Genomic DNA, 21,103 nt, shown 5'->3' on the forward strand with positions numbered 1-21,103 from the left:
GGGCTGGATTTAAGTGTTGGATGTTAGCAGCAGTTGCTTGAGCAGCTTTGAAAGCTGTTGTTTTCATATTGATGCCAAGGGGATTCTCTAGCCTCAGATAACACCCTGAAGTCTCGTTGCTTGCAGGCAATTAGCAAACACATTAAAATAATAACCCGCAAGTGACCATCTGTTGTTGTGGAATACGTCAGAAATGCTACTTTTGGTTGTTAGTTTGGGTTTTGCAGTTAAAGCGAAGCTTCAGTATTTGTACAAGGTTTTCAGAACCTCTTTGATGTGGAATCTGTGTTCTGAGAATTCAAGCATTATGTGGTTAATTTAATCCCTGCTAAAGGTAGTTTAAAAAAACTTGATTAAATCAACCACTGCCCATCTTCTATCACTGTTCTTTTTTCCCAGCCCTCTTCCTCCTATTCCCTTACCCCCCCCACTGCCCCCTTCTCCCCCAAAGGACTCAAAGTACTGTCAGGCAGGTTTTTCTTCCATTAATGACAATGGCAGATATGCTCCTGTGCCTCAAACCCAGTTTTCTAGTTAAAGTTATAAAAATTGTTTGAACATAGGTTTGCATTTCAGTACTTACTGAGATAGCTGTTCATGAGATAACAGTTACTTGAGACTTACTGAATATTTTTATGCATCAAGCTTTGGTAATTCAATGTGAAATTTCATGTTCAAAAACTAAATAGCAATAGGAATGAGAAGTCATGAGTGTGAAAGAGCTGCAAACAGGGAAGAAGCACATAGTAAGAATGTGCACTACCTGGGAGGGGTTGCTTGCATTCAGGGGAAATATGGGAAGATAGGCAGCACTGAGGCTCCAGGGTGAGTTCTGAAGTGTTGTAGCACAGAAAGATGGAGTGAGCATCACCATAGAAATTGTGTGTATGTGTATATTTTGTATGCAAGATAAAAAATATTGATGTGTCATGTTTTTTAATTGGTAGGGATGGTATGGCAAAATTGCCATGCAGAGGAAAAGTCTAATATCTTGGTATGTGCATTTAATCTGTCCACAAGAGCAAGTGCTTAAGTGTTTTAATGATAAGCAGGCAGTTATTTCAGTTTAATTACAAGGCAGACTATAAAGATTGTTTCAGTCTGCTTATTGTGTTTTTTGCCTTCTCAATTTGTCTTTCAAGTTGTTCTAACATAGCTGAGCCAGTCAATACCACCTCTATTTTAATCTGAATTAACTGCATGCTTATAGTGTCTTTTTGCTTGGAATACTTTTGTGCTTAAATTAAAGTGAGAAGTTTATCCTGCATTACACAATGTGGACGTTGTAATTATTTTTTAATATCAATTTGTGTAAAGGAAAAAAAATAAAACTTTATTGGACTGTGCCATGTTTAAGGGAAAAAAACACACCCATGTTTCTGTAGTGCTTCTCATGGTCCAGAACTGCACCAAGGAAGAGCTGAAGCGTGTGGCTGTGTCAGTTGTTTTAGAGACTTGAAAATGAAGAATTTCCTTCAACTGCTTTGCAATATTCCATTCCTGTTTGAGATGGAATAGAAAAGACGAAAAGAAAAAAATAGTCTTATGTTAAATTGATGTAATATATATGTAACAAACTAGTGCTGAAATACGGAGTGCTTTGTGCAGTTAGAGAACGTTCTGAGTACATGCAGAATGCCCGAGTGATGGGATCTAGCCTGAGCTCACTTTTTGGCTTTATCAAAATAAGTAATTTTCCCTGAGACATGATTAATCTTTGTAGTTAGTACGTTGAGCTTTTATTTGTAGTGATTACGTTTAGTCATTATGGTAAAAAGTATAATACAAATTTTGCTAGAGAAGAGTTAAAAAGAGCTCTGTTTTCTTTTTATAAGCCACCTGTTGCCTTAGATGCATAAGTACATAAATTCAAACAAAGTGCTCATCACTTGTCAGCCATCAGTGGCAGCATAGAAATTACTTGTGGTGCTTGCTTTGCAAGAAGTTCTTTTGTGTTTGTGACATCAGCTTTGTTTTATACAATTAAAGTATTACACGCTAGAATAATCTAAATTGCAACCACTAAATGGTGATGTAGTTCTTTTTTCATAGAGCTGAATTTGTTTACTGATTGTATGCAGCTATTGACTACTGTTTAACATGACATGTCCCTTTCGCCTTGAACAGTCTTTGGAAAAGGTGTTTTTTTTGTGTCCTGTTCTTGTCTGCCACCCTCCCCATTCCCTTTCTCTTCTCCATTGTGGTAGGCTTTTCACATGCATTTTTTTCTAAACAAGTAGATATCAATATGTATTAGGCTTCAGTGTGTGTGTATATATATATATATATATATATGCTATTTAGGTAGCATATGAATGGTACGTAGTGATATTGTGACTGATCTGGACCACAGGAGATGTTTAGTTCCATAGGAACACTTTTAGTCATTATTAGAGCAGTTATCGTTTGTGTGCTTTAAAATAAAATCCCAAATCAAACCTCAAGTTTGGTAATATGCCTTTTTCTCCTTGTGTCCCCACTGTACTAATGGCTGTACAGATAAGATATCTAGGTCTGAGCCTAAACTGATCAGTATTGTGTTTATAAAAACCAAAAACAACCAACCTCTCCTTTCCCTTATTGATTACTTAATGACTTCAATACCTGTGCAATAGAAAAGGAGTAATTTAATTCATCATTTACAAATACACATTCTTGTGTGAAAAGAGAGATTGTTTCCTGGTAGTTGATTTGTCCTGTACTGAAACAAAATAACACCGCTATGCTTGCTTAAATAAAATTGTTTTTCTTCTCTGTGTTTTCACTTTGAGTGGTTTTGAGTATTAATGGCATGCAATTGTGTTCTGTGAGTAAATAATTGGAGACGTTTGTTACGTGTATATATTTTCTTTTATACAGAAGCTTTTAACATCTCACTGTTATTCACAGGAGCTGGAAAGGACTGTGTGAGTGCGTGGTGGGGTGCAGGTGCCCCTCCAGCCCAGTGTGCCAGGCAGCTTGTCAAGCATCTCGCTTGCTGAGCCTCAGCGGGGTTTTAGTTATTAACACAAGGAAAGAACATCCAGAATTATGTTCTAATATGGTTTTAATGAAACCTTCTGGCAGACGCTTCAGAAGATAGGTGCATCATTGTTCTGACCTTCCTGACCGATAGGCTGTGCAGCCAGAAATATATCACAGCTACTCCTAGGCTTGCTGTAGTGGGAAGTGTTCTTGCTCTGTGTTGAATAAGGGCAACCAACCTGGTCCAGGAACATGGTGACAGTCAGTGGGGTCTGGCCAGGATTTAGTACATCAGCAGTGTTATTTCCTAGGGTGGTGTTAGTATTTTATACTCGAGTAAGGAAAATGTGGCAGTTTGTTTGCAAACTTGGTTAGAGACATAAAGACCTCTTTACTGGAAAGGTTTCTTTTGGACCACTACAGCTGTGAGAAACCGAAATGTTGAATTTGGTGGAATTTAATACTTTGATTATCAGTTTAACACAGAAAAACTTCTCATCTTATTTGAAAACCAGTGCAGGTTTATTTTTTTTTTCCTGTTTTAAGCTTAGATTTTGGAACAAATGGCTGTTCTTTGTTTTAGAATGAGTGTAATTATGTAGAAGTTCATTATTTCTGCATTATGCGAGTGCTGCATGGAAATGTTTCCATGTAACTAGAATGAAATATTCAGCATGTTTAAAAAGAAAGAGCCTTTTGGAAGCCTTTGGTAAGGGCAAAATTACTCCTCTGATGCAGTTTGAATGCATAAATCAGTCTCATATGTACAGTATGCCCCCAGTTTTGATTTCGTGATGGAGTGAGCAGACAAGGAAGCAGGACATGTGCATGTCAGCATGAGGAGGAATGCAGATGGGGAGCGAGGCAGCATTTCCCTGGAATGTAGATGGCTCTAAAGGCCCTTCCTAGGAGGAGATATTGTAAGTAATGTTACCAGCCAAGTAGTGCTGAGGGCTGAAAAGCAGTAACTGAAAGCTCATTGTGAAGAAACAGACAATTTTAGTAACTTGGAAAACATTTTTAAGGTTAATAATTGACAAACAGCGAAGAAAATTATGTTGTTAATTGGGTTCTGATTTTTTTTCATCAGAATCAAAAGCCCAGTCAAAGGTAATCCGTTATTGGTTCACTCAACCTGCTTTTTCTTGAATGTATTGCCTATTGGGTTCTATAAAGCAAAGGAGTTTATATTTGTATGTACTAGTAAATAAATGATGGAATAGAAGCTTAACAGTCTTACAGCTCTTTGGGAGTAACTGTTTTTTGCAGTGAACATCTCTTAAAGCTTCAGAAAATGATTTCATAGAAGCAAAGTACTTGAAAAATCAGTGTTGAGTAAACACTAGCTTGTTGGTGATGAAACGTGGCCTCTTCATACCATTGCAGCAGCTATACTTCCCCCCTCCTTTTTTTTATGCGGAAAAGTCTTCTGTTGATTTATAGTGGATTTCTAACCTTCTTGAAGTTTCTCTGAGATTTTTGTAAGCTCTGAGCTTCAGGGTTTTCCTGCCAAACAAAAGTGAAAGAATCCAAGATGGATAACATTTACTTTCTGTATTACATTGTATTAGGTGATACTAAATGTTTTTCATTCCTCATCAAATTTAGGTTACAATGTTTCATTATGTAATATATGTATGGTTTTCTTTGTCAGGGTTGGAAATCAAGGAAAAAAAATGAGCAGTGAGGTACATCTTCATGCCAAAGTTAAGTGGTTAGAAATCATAAGGTTGCTGAAACATTGGATGTGACGTGTAAGAGATCTTTTCCATCAGGTTCTTCTGTCTATCAGGTGAAGTGGAGCGGTGATGTAGTCTGCTAGGCCTGCCCTGTGGCTCACTCCTTACAGCCCTCTTTGCCATGGTTAAGAGTGCAGGCAACAAGGGGCACAAAACCCATGAGCTGACAGTGCTGTTTGAAACAGTGCTGGGGCTGCCTGTAGCAGTAGTGTCAGAAGTGGTTGTGCATGTTATTAAATGTTGTTTATGTCTTCCTCATATCTTTTGGCTGGCATTTGTTTGCTTTTGTCAGCTTGTTTTCATCTAATGTAAAGAAAAATAAGTGTTGTAATTCATCAGTTTCTGTTTAGAGAGTCTGAGTTAGAAACCCTGAAGTTAGACCACATATTGCCCACATCCAAACTAAACAGTACATCATAGCATTTAGCTTGTGAAGGGGGGAAAAAAAAAGCAAGGAACCTCGTTAAAGTAATTGGGTGAAGATTGTAGTATAGATTTAAGTGTTGATGGAAGAGGACATCCTAGAAGTGTTTTCAGGTACGTGCTTCCTTGTGCAAAAGGACAGTTTCTGTTGGACTGCCTAACTCTGTTGCCACACAATACACACGTGACATCTGCATGTAAAGGCCTGCAGACCTTAAGGATTTTGAGCAATCCTTTATGTAAGTACTGCTTTCAGATTTCAAAACTAAAACCTGTAGATGGATGTGCATACCATTTCTGGCTTATAGCCATTAGGAATGCTGGTGAGATGGGTGCTCTGCCATTTATTGGGTGGTGCCCATGTCTTGGGGCTTGTGCACTGCCCTGTTCCTGTCTGGCAGCCCCCAAATGCCTGTGGCTGGGTGCCAAACTTTATGAAATGACTGACCCTTTTATTACTAACCATCAACGAATTCATGGTTCAGTGTATACCCATTTAGTAATCGTGAAGTTACAGTGGAAGTTAATGCACCTTTATATGTCCTGTAATTTGAAAGATTTTAATGTTAAATAAAAAAGAAAAATAATGAGAGAAGTATATATAGAAACAGGTGAATAGTGGTAGGACACAAATAGAAGGTTAAAAATCAGAAGGGGTTATCGTGTGAAAGTATCAATGCATGCATTTTTGTTTTTTTTTTAAAGTGCTACTGTTAACATGTACTATGAAATAGGATGTTACAAGTAGAAGTTGCGTTTAAAAAGAGCATGGAAAGGGAATTGCTGCTGTTTATGAATTGTAATTTAACTGCAAAACATAAAACAATTATCTGACAGAGTGTGCAGCTGAGGTGATGCTCACTGCCAAGCAGAGCACTTAGGAGGACACTGCATGTGTCTTGGCAGCCGTCTCCTTGCTGAAGCCCATGGTGGCATGGCTGCAGTGAGGCTTGTGCTCTGCTGCTTGGCCTGCCAGGAGCCCAGCACATGCTGGTGGTGGCTGAATATGTCTCAATGCCATGATAACAGCAGAAGTTCCTGCTGAAACTCTGCATCAATGAGGATATAATGTAAGAGGTTAGATGTTTTTAAATGCTGAGCCCTGTTTAGGGGTGCAACTATCTGCGATAGCAGTGCTTGTCCTACGTTAATCATGTGGTGAAAGGGGGGTCCCTAAACCACTTAGCTAACAATTTATTTTTTAGCTGGGAGTTTTTAATTGACAAACTACTGCAATTTCAGATTGCTTAGTTGAGGTTTTTAACATTGTTGACAAAAAGGTTTGTAGCAAACTGTTTCTTATGCTGCTGTACTTTATAACATCTTTGTCTTTTTCTATCATTAAGAAAAGTGTTTCTGTAATGTTAATTAGCTAGTAACTGCTGTTTTCGGTGTGCTTTAATTACCGTATGTTGCTTGATTATATGTTATGAAATAAACTTAAGGTTATCCTAGATTGTTAAATGGTGAGCTAATATGGAACTACTTTGCTTAAGGTGAGGTTTTTTGGGTATGGTGGTAGGGATATTGGGAGGAGGAGTAGCTGGAGATATGCAGCCTCATTCTTGAGTATTTGCAGACAATTTTAAGAATTGCCTCCTCGATTTTAAAATTACTATTTACCAGAAATATCTGGTAAAATACTTTGAATCATAATTGTGCATAATCATAAGAAAGATTGTAAAGAGGTAACTCTTGGTTGATTTACGCGTGTGTTACTAATAGGCATCCTTTTCTGACAGTCTAATTGTACAATCCAAGATACTTATCATTTACCATCACTTAAGAATTTTGTTCAAATGCTCCTGTTAGATTACGTTTAGTAATAGGTACATTACAAGTGGATAAATTACGGATGTGAACCTCTGACAGTGCGTCTGAGTAGCATTGCAGTGATAGCTGTACTTTTTAATTAGTAAATTTTTAAGCAACTTTGTGTTCCTAGCCAGTTTTACATTCAATTTCTTTAAGTACAGGCTTCACTGTTCTATCAGATAGTCATGCTTGCTCAATAGTTATTATTAAAAACACAAAAAATTTATAGATGTCCCAAAGCTTCTGATAAAGTACATTTGAGTTTTTTACATACTAAAATGAAAAAGTTGAAAAACAGTTTTTGAGCAGAATTTTTAGTATTGTTAAATTTATTCTGTAACTACTTTAACTCCTGTAGGAGGTTATTTAATTTCTATATTAGCCACTGATATAACTCATCCAATTCTGAAGACCACTATGAATTTTAGTATTGTTCATGTATAATATTTTTCACATGCTTTAATCTCTGTTCTTTGCAGACAGAGGTGTTTTAAATACTCAAGAGCTTTCCCCCCCTCATTTCTTTCTCACATTGCAAGAATAGAATCGGTAGTTGTTTCAGTTAATTGTACACAGAAATAACCAGCCTTCAGTTTTAGCTGATGTATGACTTCTTCATTTTCTTCTTTATATCTGAAATTTTAGCTTTATTCCTAGTCAGATTTTGTGCTTGTGTTAACATCCCTTCAGCCTAGTAAAATGTGGCATTTTAAGTGCTGTAAGAAAAAATAGGAGTTGTGGATGTATCTCAGCTAACTGACTGCTTAGGAACTCTGAATTTGCACTTATTTGATTTTAGAAAATAATAGAATTAAGTATTCTTACCTCCACAAATACTGTAAAGGAAATTAACAACTATGTTAGACTTTATTTTACTGTTTATCAAAGCTCCAGTGGTCTATTATACAAGCGGAACCTTATGTTGCTTATTTTAAGAGTGATGCCCATTGCCATTGTTGTTGTCTTAAGTCTCATTGTCAAGCTGTTAAATAGTGATTAAATATATATATATATATGTACACATTATTGTTTACTAACTAAACTTACTGCAGATCTTTTAAAATACTATTGGTGGCAGTTTTTATATTGAAAGCTGTAAATCTCTTGAATTCTGTAGCCACTAGATATATTCTGTCTGGGTATTTAGTATTTTTTTTCAGTTTTAAGCATTTTAATGCTGTGTACTTTGTTGACTATGTAGTTGCAAGAATAAAGTATTTCTAGAGTTAACTTTAAAGGGTTGCTTTTGGGGGTGGGACAGAGTGAATAAGTGAATAAGACTGGACTTTAAGTGAAAAGATTTAAAGCTGCTGTACCCCTAATAGCACTTGTGATTATTTAAGTGACCAACTGAAACATTTAAGTGACAGAAAATGTTTCTTTGAACACAGGAAATTGGGTTTGGGAACAGGGAGGGGAAAATAAAACTTTCTATCTCCCTCTGATTATGATTATCAAACTGAGCTTTGTTTCAAGATCTTAACTGATGCTATGCTTTCATAATTTAATTGATATTTATTTTCTCAGACTTAGCTGATTTGATTTTGTTAGAAGGTGTCTGTAACAAACTGGATCCATCAATAAGTAACTTACGGTGTTATTGTACTCAGTCGTGAGAAGTTTAATTGCAGTTTGCTTCCATCATTTTTTGTGACAGCTGTTGAAAATAATGTGATAAGATTGGATTTATAGTGACTTTAGGAAGCAGATATTTGTTCAAAAGCAGTCGGGGAGTGCAAAGATCCATGCCAATATTCAGAATTCATATTTCCCTTGAATGGAAGGTTGTGATAAAATGGTACATGGTGTGTTTTCATTGCCTGTTGAAAGACTTTCATGCAGTTAAAATAAGCATTTTGATGGTGGTTGAATTAAGAGTTTTTGTCAGTCTCTTCTCATCATGGATGATTAGACTAAAACGTCTGCTTGTCTTGACTTGAGATCACCACAGCTTCAGATAACATGCTTTGTGATTGAAGGTCGAAATATTTTGAATTCTAATAGGCTGCCAGATGAATTGCTTGAAATAGACTGTAAAATTTCAAGGCTTCCTTTTCCATCTGCTGTGAAAAGAACCATTGGGAATGGTTGAGCTTGATGATCATAGAATTACGGGATGGTGATTCTAAAACCCTCAAAGGGAAGTTGCTATGGAGATCTAGTTCCAAACTGTGAAATGATTCACCTCTGAAAGGCTTCAGGGTCTGAGAAGCTGAACACATCATTGTTCAGGTGGTCATTGGTTAGGAAATTGCTGGTGCCTGTGTAATCAGCACTCCTGTGGTAGTTAACGATCTAAAAAGGTTTGTTCTGAATGATGTGGGACAACAGCAATGTGCATAAGATGGCTTCTCTCAATCATAGTTTGCTCAGCCTGGTGCTTGTAAAAATACAGTGAGCTAAATGGCAGAGAAATGAACTGCTTCGTTGAGGAAGTCTTTTAAAAACAACATTTTTTCCTGTGATGGGTTTGACATTTGAAGTAAAAGGAGAAGAAGCGTTTCAGCTTAAAAAGCGGTGGTTAGATGTTGCAGAAGTACCACGTTTATATATTTATTTTGCAGGGAGCAGAATGGTGGGGCTGTGTACTTGTGTTTGTGCATTAAAGGAGCAGTACTGTTGGAAAGGGGAGATTTCTACCAATTTGCATCTTGGGAGTGTAATGAAGTAGCCTCAATATGCTGATATTTCTCCTGTCTTGTTTTCGGGCCTATCAACCGTTCTGCTTAAACATCTGCAGAAAAGAAGTAGTACCCCCTATGTCCAGAATTAAAATTAATCAAAGCATATATTTTCCTTCATGGTTTTTAACTTACATGAGGCTCTTCAGGAGAGCATAAAGAAATGAACAGAAACTACTTGCCATATACATGAATAGAGCAATGTAGTAGCGAAGCATTGCTAAAATCTGTGAGCTGGTTCTTAAATTACCAAACAACGTAAAAGTACACAAGTATTTAAAGTGCTTTTTCAGGAAAGGCAAAAGGATGTAGATTACTAGATTACTCTAGATTACTGTCTAGAGTTATAAGTACCTCATTCTATGTAAAACATGTTTGACTATGTGAGATTCAGGTAGTAAGAGGGAATTCTGTTCTATTCATTGCACATCTGTTCAGTATCATCTCTTGTCGCAGGTTCTCTTAATGGAATTGTGTAAAGGCAATGCCACTGGCTACTAGATGGTGCCAGATAGTTACAGAACAACTGAAATGTTCCACAGCATAGTTGTCATTGAAATAAAGGCTTGCAAAGAAGAAAAGCAAATCCTTGAGTGTTCAGGATTTCTTCTCAGAAATAACGTATAAGAAAGTGAGTTCTTCACTTTCCATGGAATAAGTGTATACAAGTAACATGCTTAGTTTTGGTGAAAAGTAATTGTTGCACATGAAAAATACTATATGAAGAACAAGGAGTCTCTGAACCAGCTAATGATTTTTTGTTTGTTTTCAATTCTGTTAATATAAACTAGGTGAGCAGAACTCTGAAAATTTAAGTTGTTTTACAGTAGAGATATTTGGATGAACCGTCTTAACATTACATTGTGTATTATGTTCTGAATGTGGACTGGAATGACCAGAAGGGAGGTTGTATGATAAGGCACATTTTTATATAGTAAACTTACTGATAAACTTCTTGTTTTTATTTTTTGGATGGCACTGGTCAAACAATTTTTGCTTGCTTAAGTCTTCATCAGCTGTTGTTTGTGTTATAATTTAATTGGCCTTTCCACAGCTTATGTTTATTCTTCTTCCCTTTCACTGTGTACAGACAGAGATCCTCAAAGGATAAATATTCTCATACATACAATAAGGTTTTATGTCAGCATGTCATAAATTGAGATTGTAACTTCTTACGAATGCTATTTGTAGAAAAAAGAAAGCAGCTATTCTGTTTATAGACGACTCATTGTTTGCCTACAGGTTGCCTTTTTCACTGTGCTTAACTGTGTAATTTTTTGGTAGCATTTTGTTAGGCCTTGCATGAAAGTTTGATGCTTTTGTAGTACTCTTGTTTTACTGTAATAACAGTATAATTTTAAGTTTCAGAATGTTTGGGAACTGCTTAGATAAGTAAGCTCTCATAGCTGAAAGTTTTTGCCTTACTGAGTTTTGTCTGGGTATTTATACAACTTAAGGTTACTTCAAACATTTTTGAAGTGAAGTTGCTTCATTTGAAATAATTTTTCAGTAATTCTTTATACTTTTCACCGTGGGTTCCAGGAGGTTTGTAATTTCATGTTCTGTGCTGAACTGAGCTGTTCATTCTCTATTTATTATGTTACAAAGATTAATAGCACTCCAATGTGTTGAGGACTGTAGAACTGCCTGGACTTTGCAGTGTTAAGGATCCAAAGTGCTTCAGTAGGAGTTGTGGTAACTGCTATGTGGTGCTGTACCATACCTGAGAAGAACTTGAAGGCTCAAGTGTTTTTAGATATCTGCATGATTGGTTTAAAAAAAAAAAAAAAAAAATCAGTCTGTGACCCGAGTGAACTGTGTGTGTGTAAGCAGAATATATGTCTGGTCATTTGAGGATAACAAAGAGTTGTCCTGTGGGTTTCTGCTGATGGTTGCTAGTTGGTGTTTGTGACTTTCCAAATAATGTTGTATTAAAAATGAAATTATTAGTAATTAGATTTTGTTACGGTGACTCCCAGGAATTCCAGTTCATCCTGACTCTCTAGAGACTGGCACATTCATACAGAGAAGTCCCAAGAGACTGACCTTCGGTCAGCAAAAGTGCATAAAACGTGTCATGGAGGTGGTGGTGGTGAGGCTAATATGATCATGCACTTCGGAGCCATTTTCTGTACATTGTAGATGCCATCAAATCACAAATATGTGAATTGCAGTCTCTTCTAGAGTAGAAACATTGTCTTATGTGAAATGTCTGGAAATGTGGCTCCCAGAGGTGTTTTTTTTTTTTTTTTTTTTTTTTTTCATGCTGTCTTTTTTTTTTTTTTTTTTTTTTTTTGGATGATGCTGTTGTGGGAATGCTGAGTAGTGAGGGTGATGCTGTGGAGACTCTCCCTTGTTGCTTTTTATTTCTATTGAAGACTATTCATAGAGAAATTTTTCAATCATTAGAATGTAAAATGAAACATGGCTGAACTCAGGATGACAAGAGCACTCACCAAACATTTAGCATTTTTCAGTCTTTTTGGTTTTTGGAAATTTTGCAGTGATCCAGGCTAGATTCCAGGCTTCCCTTGTTCTGATTAACACAGTTGTGTTTTGAAAAACCGTGAATAGAGTTTATTTTTTCCTATGGAATCCTCTAAATCTGTGTGGTGTAACATCTATCTCACAGTTTTACTTTGAGCGCTGCCCTTCATAGAACCTTACGGCAATGAATCCATGCAACTTACTGCATAATGCAATCCTGAACAAAGTATCTTGCAAGTTGTTTGTCCCAGACTCTACTTGGTGGACAGTGCGGTGATTGTATTTCAAATATGTGATCAAGGGCAATAAGAGCGAGCCCTCCGCAAATGGAGGCACGAAGGGCTCAAAGATTATTCCTTCAGCTTTCAAATAATGTTCTTTACCCAGTGTGGCCAAGTTGATAGCAAATCTCAGCAGGTAGAAGGTTTTGCCTGTGGAGTGTTGACTACATCCCAGTGGTGCCAGGATGAAAGAGCAATGGCAGGTAAACACATTTTACATCAGAAATAAATCACTAATATTTGTCACAGGTTTCTGAGGATATGGCCTCTGGAACAGTTTTTATAGATAAGCTCAGTGGAACTACTTTCCTGGTAACAACTTTTCTCTGTTAAAGTTGCTTCCACTAGGAACCAAACTGTGGTTTCCTCTGTTAACTTACACATTCTTAAGTGAATTGCTTTGCTTCAGGTTTTTCTCTGGAGGTTGTAATTCTCATCGTGATTTGGTGAAGTACCTACTTGACAAGTACTTTTATGCAAATATAAATTCTTTGTGTGCTCAAGAAGTTGATACTACAGTCATTTATAATCCTGTGTTGCTGCTACACGCTCTCATTGTGTGTGTGTCTGCAGGAATAGACTTGCCTTTTTTTGTTAGATACTCCCGATAGCCTTGATATTGAAAGGACTGCTGTTCAACTGTGATTTCAGACTTTTGGGGAGGGGGTCTAGCTTAGCACCCCCTTGACTGGTGCAGTACTAGGGCTCAACAGGGGAAATGTAGCCACTCATCTTTTGTATGGGTAAGTAGTGAATTTGAGTCCTAATACTGCACCAGCCTAGAGAGCCCAAAGCAGCTGCTTTTACCGTCCCATGTCTGTACAGACATATGGTGTGCATAAAATATAACCTCGTGTTCGAGGTAATTAATGCTATGACTAATATTCTGAACTGTTTTTCTCTTACTGGAAATCATCTAAACTTGAGAATAAAAACAAGTGTTTTTAATGGGAATTAAAACCTATTCTTGTTTTTCTGCAGCGCAGGTAAAACAAAATAATTATTGCTACAGTGTCTGCTTGCATTTTAAATACATTTATACATTATTTTTTTACAAAAATCTAGTTAACTTTAAAATATGTAAGTTTTCTTGTCATTTAGGGTTCTGTGAAGCTGATCATCAAGAGGGTTGCAAATCATTGGTGGTTTCTATTTTCAGAGTTCCACATCCCAGAGTAATTTGCTTTAATTTCACCCAATTTAACCTATACTTCACACCATCACCATTCAGCTTTAATAGCTATGTTCTATGCATAAGAAAAGCAGATAAATGTCCACAATTAGACTGTGAGTGATTACAACTAGTTAGGGCTGTATGAAGACAAAACTTAAAGCGCTGTGGTGCAAAACAAAGCCACAAAAGATGTCTGAAAAAATTCTTTCTTCAGAAGTCAAGGTTTACTACAGCATTTTATTTAATGTTTTTTTTTTTGTAGTTGATTTTGCTTACGTTGACGACGTAGGCAGGTGCATCTTCTTCAACTGAAAATTGCTCTGCTTAAGGAATATTGGGTTTGTGTTACAGGTGATTAATTTTACTTGAAATTAGCTTGCAAGGGAAAACATGCTAAACCTACTTTATTTGTTGGTTCTTTATTAATGCTTGTTGCATTTAAGAATCTGTAAATTGTGTTGACTCTGACTGTGTTCTTTTGCCCTTGTAATTGTGAGTACACAGGGTAAAATGTATCGTCAACAACATTTAAAAATGTTAAATATACCTCAGCTAGAAATGGTGGTATCTTTTTTACCGTTTAAATCTTCATACCATCAAGGATAATGCCAGACAAGATTAAGTAGAGATGTTGTTTACAACTTTGTTTTTGACATTTGTGATCTTGTTTTGTTCGATAGCTCAAACAAATATTCTGCTTCTATGCCTCCACTCAAGGTACTCTGTTTTGTTTCATTTTGTTCACTCCTCAATTCGTACCCCAGTGAATGGCCGCTAGGTATCACTGCTCGTTTATTTCAGGGCTTATAACAGGGTATGTATCCATATTGTGATGTATGCTCTCTGATGAGCAACTCTTTTTGATAATAGTCATTGAATGTATGTTTTTGCAAGGAAGGGCAAGTATCAATTATTCTCTTGATCTGGTTTTTGGTGGTGTTATTAAACATTCTTTTATAGCTTACTGGAAAAAAAAAAAAAAGCAAGCTGGCTGTTACCCTAAATGCTGATGGGAGTTTCAGCTTGTGATGCAGTTCAGATTCTGATCAAGTTATGAATATCCCTCTTAATTATAACATAGCATAAACCAATGCAGTTACCTGCCTTTTGCAGATGAATAGAAGACACCAAAATGCTGTTATGTGGGGCTTAATATTCGCCAAATATTTTGTTTTAAGGATAAGAGTAATTAAATAAATGAAGCAACTGACATATCAAGTATAAATTAATCCTGGAGATATTAATTAATTTCCATAATTGCAATTAGGACTGGAATCAGATCTGTCTTGTAGTATCATTTTGATTAGTATTTTAGCAGCTTGGGGTAGATAGGAACAATAAAGTTCAGACCGTGGTCAGCTTCGTTTTTGCGTCAAACTAGTTTGATATATGCTATATCATAAAACTTTCAGTCCAATCAGCAACTACATTTAAATACTGCAAATTGTGGCAGCAAAACAATAATTCTGCTGATTAGCCCCTTTCCATTTCTTGTAAGTGAGCTGTTTATGCTGTTGAGTACCTTTTGAAAAAAGAAAAAGCCAAAACAGCCTTGATTAGTCAAGGAGTAATTGGATGACTTGATTTTAGCAAGAGAATGAATTGGTTGATGATAGCCTGTAACTAAGTGTAGTGGTTCTGTTCAGATGAATACATAACATACAGTCATCAGATCTTGACAGGTATAACATAAGCAATGCAAAAATCTTGGGAGGCTGAGAGGTAAATTTTGTCAAAGAATTTTGAAGCTGATTCTTGAAAGAAATGGAAAAAAAAACGTGCATGCCATTAGATGATACTGTTGGAAATGTGACTGTTATTACTTCTGAGCCGTATACATATTTATCTGTTATTACTTTTGCATGTGAAGAAGAGATGATGCAGCCTGTGGCCTCACTCCTGGCAGATAGGCAGACCCTATGCCTTGCCAGTACAAAACCAGTCTGTCTTCCATATCTCCAGGCAGTCATCCTGTTTTCCCAACCTTAGTTGTTCTGTGTTACTTGGAACCAAAGCACAGAATCATCTGTCACTGTATTACTTCTTTAACGTGTCTTTAATACTAGGAGGGAAAAAATAGTTGTATATCTGAACACCTGTAAATAGATGCCATCACTAAGTGCATACTCTAAAGAGTCCTGCCCATGCAAAGCTCCTTGGCTGTTAGGAAAGGGTCTGCACTTCTTGTTCACATAGTTCAGACTTTCCAAGATTGCTTCCTCCCACCCTGTCCCCTCTGCCCTTCTCATTATGAATGCATTGGAGAACAAGATCATTGTCATTTTGGGATTGTTATTTTTCTTCCTCTCAAAGATTTCAATCAGGGGTTTTAATTTTAGTTATGATGTGGAATACTGATAGCAAAATTACAAAACCATGACATTCTGAGATGTTTCTTTTGGAACTTTCTTGAGCAAACCTGTTTTCTGCACTTACCTTTTCCTACCTCTGAAGTAAACGGATTCCTTTTCTTCATGAAAGACAATACTGGCATTTTCCAGAGAGCATAAAACCGTCTGAAGCAGATTTAGATTCCTAGCTGCTGTTTTTTGCTTTGGAAGGCAGCTTCCTTAAAACCTAAATAATCCATCTGCCTTTTATTTTTATGTTTAAAATATGGAATCTTGAGGCATAGAACTTTTCTCCTGACTTCAACAGAGTGAGATTTTTATTTTTATTTTTTTTTTAAAAAACACTAAATGCAGTAGGAAGATGTGAACAACTTGAAAATGTGTTATTTAGATGGCAGTGTAGACTTTTTTCTTAATACAAGGATGAAAGACGAACTTTTTCCTGTTTTAGCCAGCTAGATACACTTTATCTGTTGAGAAAGCTGGGCTGGTAGAAGAGCTCTTTATCTGTATGGTTACATCTTATTTAGCTTTTTTTTTTATTCAGTAATTTCCTTGTAAATCTAAACAGATCTGTAGAATGATGTTTTCTTCTGTTTGTGCACCCAGACATCCCGTGTCCTGTTGCTGACTTCTGTGCGCAAATAGGGTTTATGGAAGATGACTATTATGTGCCTTTTTCTTAGCTGCTTTGTACTGGTATGAGTTAGTGTGACAGGCTTTCATTTGACAGAGCAGCCTGTTCTCCCATCACAGCCAGCCTCAGGATTGCATCTGTTGCAGAGGTGCTTTTCTTTGTACCAGGGTACTCTGGGATCATTCTTGGAGAGTGACAGCTGATGGGCAAGGAGGGAGCTTCCCCTCGCTGCTGTTTTAAAGGCTTTTTGTGTATTTGTCTGAAAATGATTTTGATGTTTGACTGCCAGCAACGTTTTAAACCTGTGTATCGTCTGTTTTGCTGTTGAAATCTTTATTGCTAAAACCACTACTTTCACTAAGTTGGAAAGAAAACCAAAGTTTAAGATGTGTGTGTCAATGAAGAATCTCAGCTACCTGTCAGTTAAGGAGTTGCTTGCAGTTTACCTTTTTTTTCTATCTTACAGTTAGTACAAAAATTGCCTTTTTTTTTCCTTCCAGAAAAACAGTTTATTTTCATTTGGTAATATTTAAATAAAGTTCTCATAATGACTTTTATTTCTGAGACATATTTAATGTTATGGGTTAGGTGCACAAATACTCTGAAAATGGTTCAAGGAATGAGTAATAACTGTTCATATTTCTATTTTAAAAATATTTATTGATGTTTTTTCATGCTTTTTATCCGATAATTTAAACCCTAGTTGAATTATGTTGCCACGTTGTCTTCAGAAGGGCATGAAGTCAGCACACATGCTTCAGTAATATCTGGTTGTTTTACCCTTATGTTTCCAGTTGGCAATTTGAAATTATGGCTTCAACTGCACTTTAAATATGTGATAATAGCATGTGTTTCTAATAAGGGCCAGCACCATTTTGTTCAGATAGTGTGAATGGTTGTCACTCATATATGACAAATGCACCTTCATCTGCTTCTTTGATGGCCCCCTAAAAACCATACCCTCAAATCAGGCCGATGAAATTAGCTGCTGTGTAAATTGTGTGTCTGAGTGGTTCATTATCTAATCACCGTCAGAACCACAGTGATAAAGTAGATTGAAACAGGGAAGAGGTCTGCCAGATGATTTCAGGCCTTTTTTTTTTTTTCCCCTAAACCCCGTTTCCCTTGGAAACACTAAGAGTCATTCAGAACTTCAGAATTCTTTGTCTAGAACTTCTTTTTTTCCTAATGCATTAAATTGGTTAGCCAGTGAGGGTTGCCAGGATGATTTGTAAGGTTTTCTCTCCACCAGTCATTTACTGTATGTGCTAAAATGTCCTACAATTTTGAATTTGGCTTCTGTGTTTGCTACTGGTAGGTAAGATATCATTAGATACAGTGATACCAATTTTAAGAAAAATGCTTTAATCTGTTCTTATTAGAAAAAATTCTTAAAGATGGCTTAATCATAGACTCATAGAATGGCTTAGGTTGGAAGGGACCTTAAAGATAATGTAGTTCCAACTCCCCTGCTGTGGGCAGCGTTGCCAGCCACTAGATGAGGCTGCCCAGAGCCCCAGCCAGCCAGTCCGTAAGTGCTCTCCTGAAATGGCAAAATGCTGTGCTTTGTATCTACGTGTGTAAGTCCTTGCATTTGGGAGTTTATGCACAAATTAGCAATCTAAAACTGTATGATATATTGCCTATGATGTCACTAAGACAGACTGCTGACTTGACTTACGCCCCAAACTCTTGTGATTCTTGATGGTCTATTTTAAATTGTCTCTTGTTGGCTTAGTATGTATTTATATTTTCTCCTGTTTTAGGAGCATTTGATGATGATGATATCACTCATGTGGAAGGAAGTGTAGATCCTGTTCGAGACATTGAAATAATACACGAGGAACTTAGACTTAAAGATGAAGAACTGATCACTCAGAGTATAGACAAGCTAGAAAAAGTAGCTGTGAGAGGAGGAGACAAAAAGTTGAAACCTGAATACGTGAGTACAAAAGTAGATAATTTATTACTGTCTGCATTGAATTCAAACTTTTGTGTTGTTGGATTTTGCTAATGATTTCCCACATGCATAATACAGAACTCTACTGCTATTTTTGTGTCCTTTAGTGTAAATAAGTATTGAAATTTTTTGAAAGCCTAAGATTTTGATTAGAAAAGTCACTGGAATAGAAGAAAATGGCTAAGGAAGGTTGGTAGGGACCTTAAACCAAGCACCCTGCCAAGATGGGATGACATGGGGAAGGAAAGTCTGTCATTTTAAACAATTAACTGTAATTTTCTTGAAGACAGATTTATTATATTAGAGTTGCCAGTGCTCCATCAAACTTAGATCAGGGATTCAGTCATAATTCAAAGTCCAGCAGTCACTTCCAAATTACTCTTACTATTAAGTTCCATGCTGGTACCAGTATTCCTGGTGTCACTACCAAGTGAATATACCTTCTTGATCTGGTTGCATTTTGTGTTTTTTGCACGTGTTAAATGAAGACTGCTAGTTGAAATACATTTTCGAATGTAGCTTTAGAAAGCTATTTAAATGAGCTCAATTATCACAGGGTAACAGTGGTGGTTTTTTTGTAGGTTAGGAATATATAATAATTATCAGCTTCAAGTATATTTTTGCAATTGATTATTTTTCTGCCACTTGACTTTTTAGTCAGCTACAATTTGCCAGTAGTCTAGTTATTAATTTTACTTTATTTCATGAATCTTCTAAAGATATTTCTGGTGGTATGTAAAGCATGTTCTCTAATTACTACAACAGCGTATCAATAGGAGAACACACTATTTATGCTTGGTAATTATGAAATAAAAAATACTGGTTTATCCTGTATCTTTTTAGATAGCAATTAACAACAAAAAATTGTCACATCAGTCTGTTGGTATTTTAGTTTATTAATATTGCAGTGCTCTATATTTGTTTTGCCCTCGCTTGTGTTGAGCATAGGGTACGATCTGAACTTGAATATCCTTCTCCATGATGCAGTGATAAAAAGCACTTCCTTGGTAGTTTCTGTTGGTGGAAAACTAGTCCTTGTCTGGCTTTAGAAGTATTCTACTCCTTGATTAGTGTGAGGAAAAAAACAGCTAACATTGGACAATTTGAAATCTAGCATAAAAGAGAGAGAATCAGGTGTGCTTCCCCTTAGGTCACCTGATACATCAACCCAGCGCATGGGTAGTGATTTTTGTCTTTTTTATAAGACTGTATCTGCTTAGAGGAACAGTGCAGCTTATGCCTGCGGTTTCAAATAGCAGCTTGCGTTTTTAAATTCATCTTAGAGACAAACAAAAAACTTTTCCACTGCAAATTCCAAGTTTGAACAGAGGCTGTATTTCACTTCAGGATGAGAAGATGAAACTAAGGTAAGGATAATGCTGTTCTGTCCAAGTTGGTGAGCTCCTATTGCTTACTTCCTTGTGCAATCACCTTTGGAAAAAGCCTGTTTCTCACAATGGAAATGTTTTTGTCCAGATTTTGAGTGTGCTTGTCTGAATAATTCTTTCTGTGCTAAGGAAGAATTCAACAGGTTTCAGGTTTTTTTGATGGCAGGAAGAAGTAATCAACGTGCATTTAAAATTCTTAATGGTCATCATGTAACCGTAATGGATAGGTACAGTTACTGCTGCATAACAGTCTCCTGTTCTTACTCATTTTATAGCTACAGGAAGTTAGCATGTGCTTGAAAACAGAAAACATCAGATTATTCTAAAATGAAGAGAGACAGTAAATTAAAATCTCAAATCTAGAAATGCAATTTAAATCAATTAGAACTTTAACATCTCCATTATTAGTTGATCTCTACTCAGCTTTTGTTTCTTACCCTTTTCTTTGCTTCTCCCTTCAATCTCCTAACCATTATTTAATTTGTAGTTCAGCTGTCAAAGTGACTTTGTCGTCTTGTGTTTGTAATTTAGACTTCCTGTCATTTCTTTGGGGGGTTTAGTCTTCCTTTGTGAACACAAGCACAGAAAACGCAAGGTTTTGAAGTTGCATTGCTCTGCCAGTTCTAACCTCAGTAACAGCTGTTACACTTGGCCAGTTTCAGCTGAGTTTGTCAACAACAATAGAGGTTTCAAAGGTATTAAATTCTTTTGTTTCATGGAAATGGGTGGCTGAACAGAAGGGAGAGGCGCAAATAAAATGCTTCTGTGAAGACAAAGGCTGTAAGTAGGGACTCTGCTCTCTACTGTCACCAGAGAATCTTCCCAGGGAAGTGCCATGAAGCATCAGGTCTTTTGAGTCCTACTGATCTTGGATCTCCTTCTTCGTCTTCCTTTGTGACTTAGATGCTTGAATTGTAAGGTGGGCAGTAGACCTTAGTAAAATGGACGTTTTTAGGGTAAAAGTCTGTGAAAGATCTGCCTGGTTGATTTTCTGGTAAATCAATCCTTAGGCCTGGTTATGCATTTCCTGCCAATAGACTTATGCAGTTATAAGATCATAACAGCATCTCTCTGACTTTTCCATCTACTGGATGAGTTTACTTAGACTTTCAGTTACTGGGTTGTGATTAGCTCCTCTACAACTTTTGTCTTCTTTTTCCTTTACTGTTTTGCACTGCAGAGAACGTCTGTGCTTACACTTAT

General features: G+C 36.6%; 1 protein-coding gene across 1 annotated transcript in view; it reads left to right on the forward strand.

Annotated features, from left to right (window-relative positions):
- OLA1 (Obg like ATPase 1) overlaps nt 1-21,103 on the forward strand; it is an 82,182-nt gene that overhangs the window by 14,536 nt on the left and 46,543 nt on the right. The window contains exon 5 of the mRNA XM_015868445.1: nt 18,319-18,494. Coding sequence (XP_015723931.1) covers nt 18,319-18,494 — 176 coding nt within the window. The remainder of the gene's footprint in view (nt 1-18,318; nt 18,495-21,103) is intronic.

Source organism: Coturnix japonica, chromosome 7 (genome assembly GCF_001577835.2).
Source record: "Coturnix japonica isolate 7356 chromosome 7, Coturnix japonica 2.1, whole genome shotgun sequence".
Classification (NCBI taxonomy): Eukaryota; Metazoa; Chordata; class Aves; order Galliformes; family Phasianidae; genus Coturnix; species Coturnix japonica.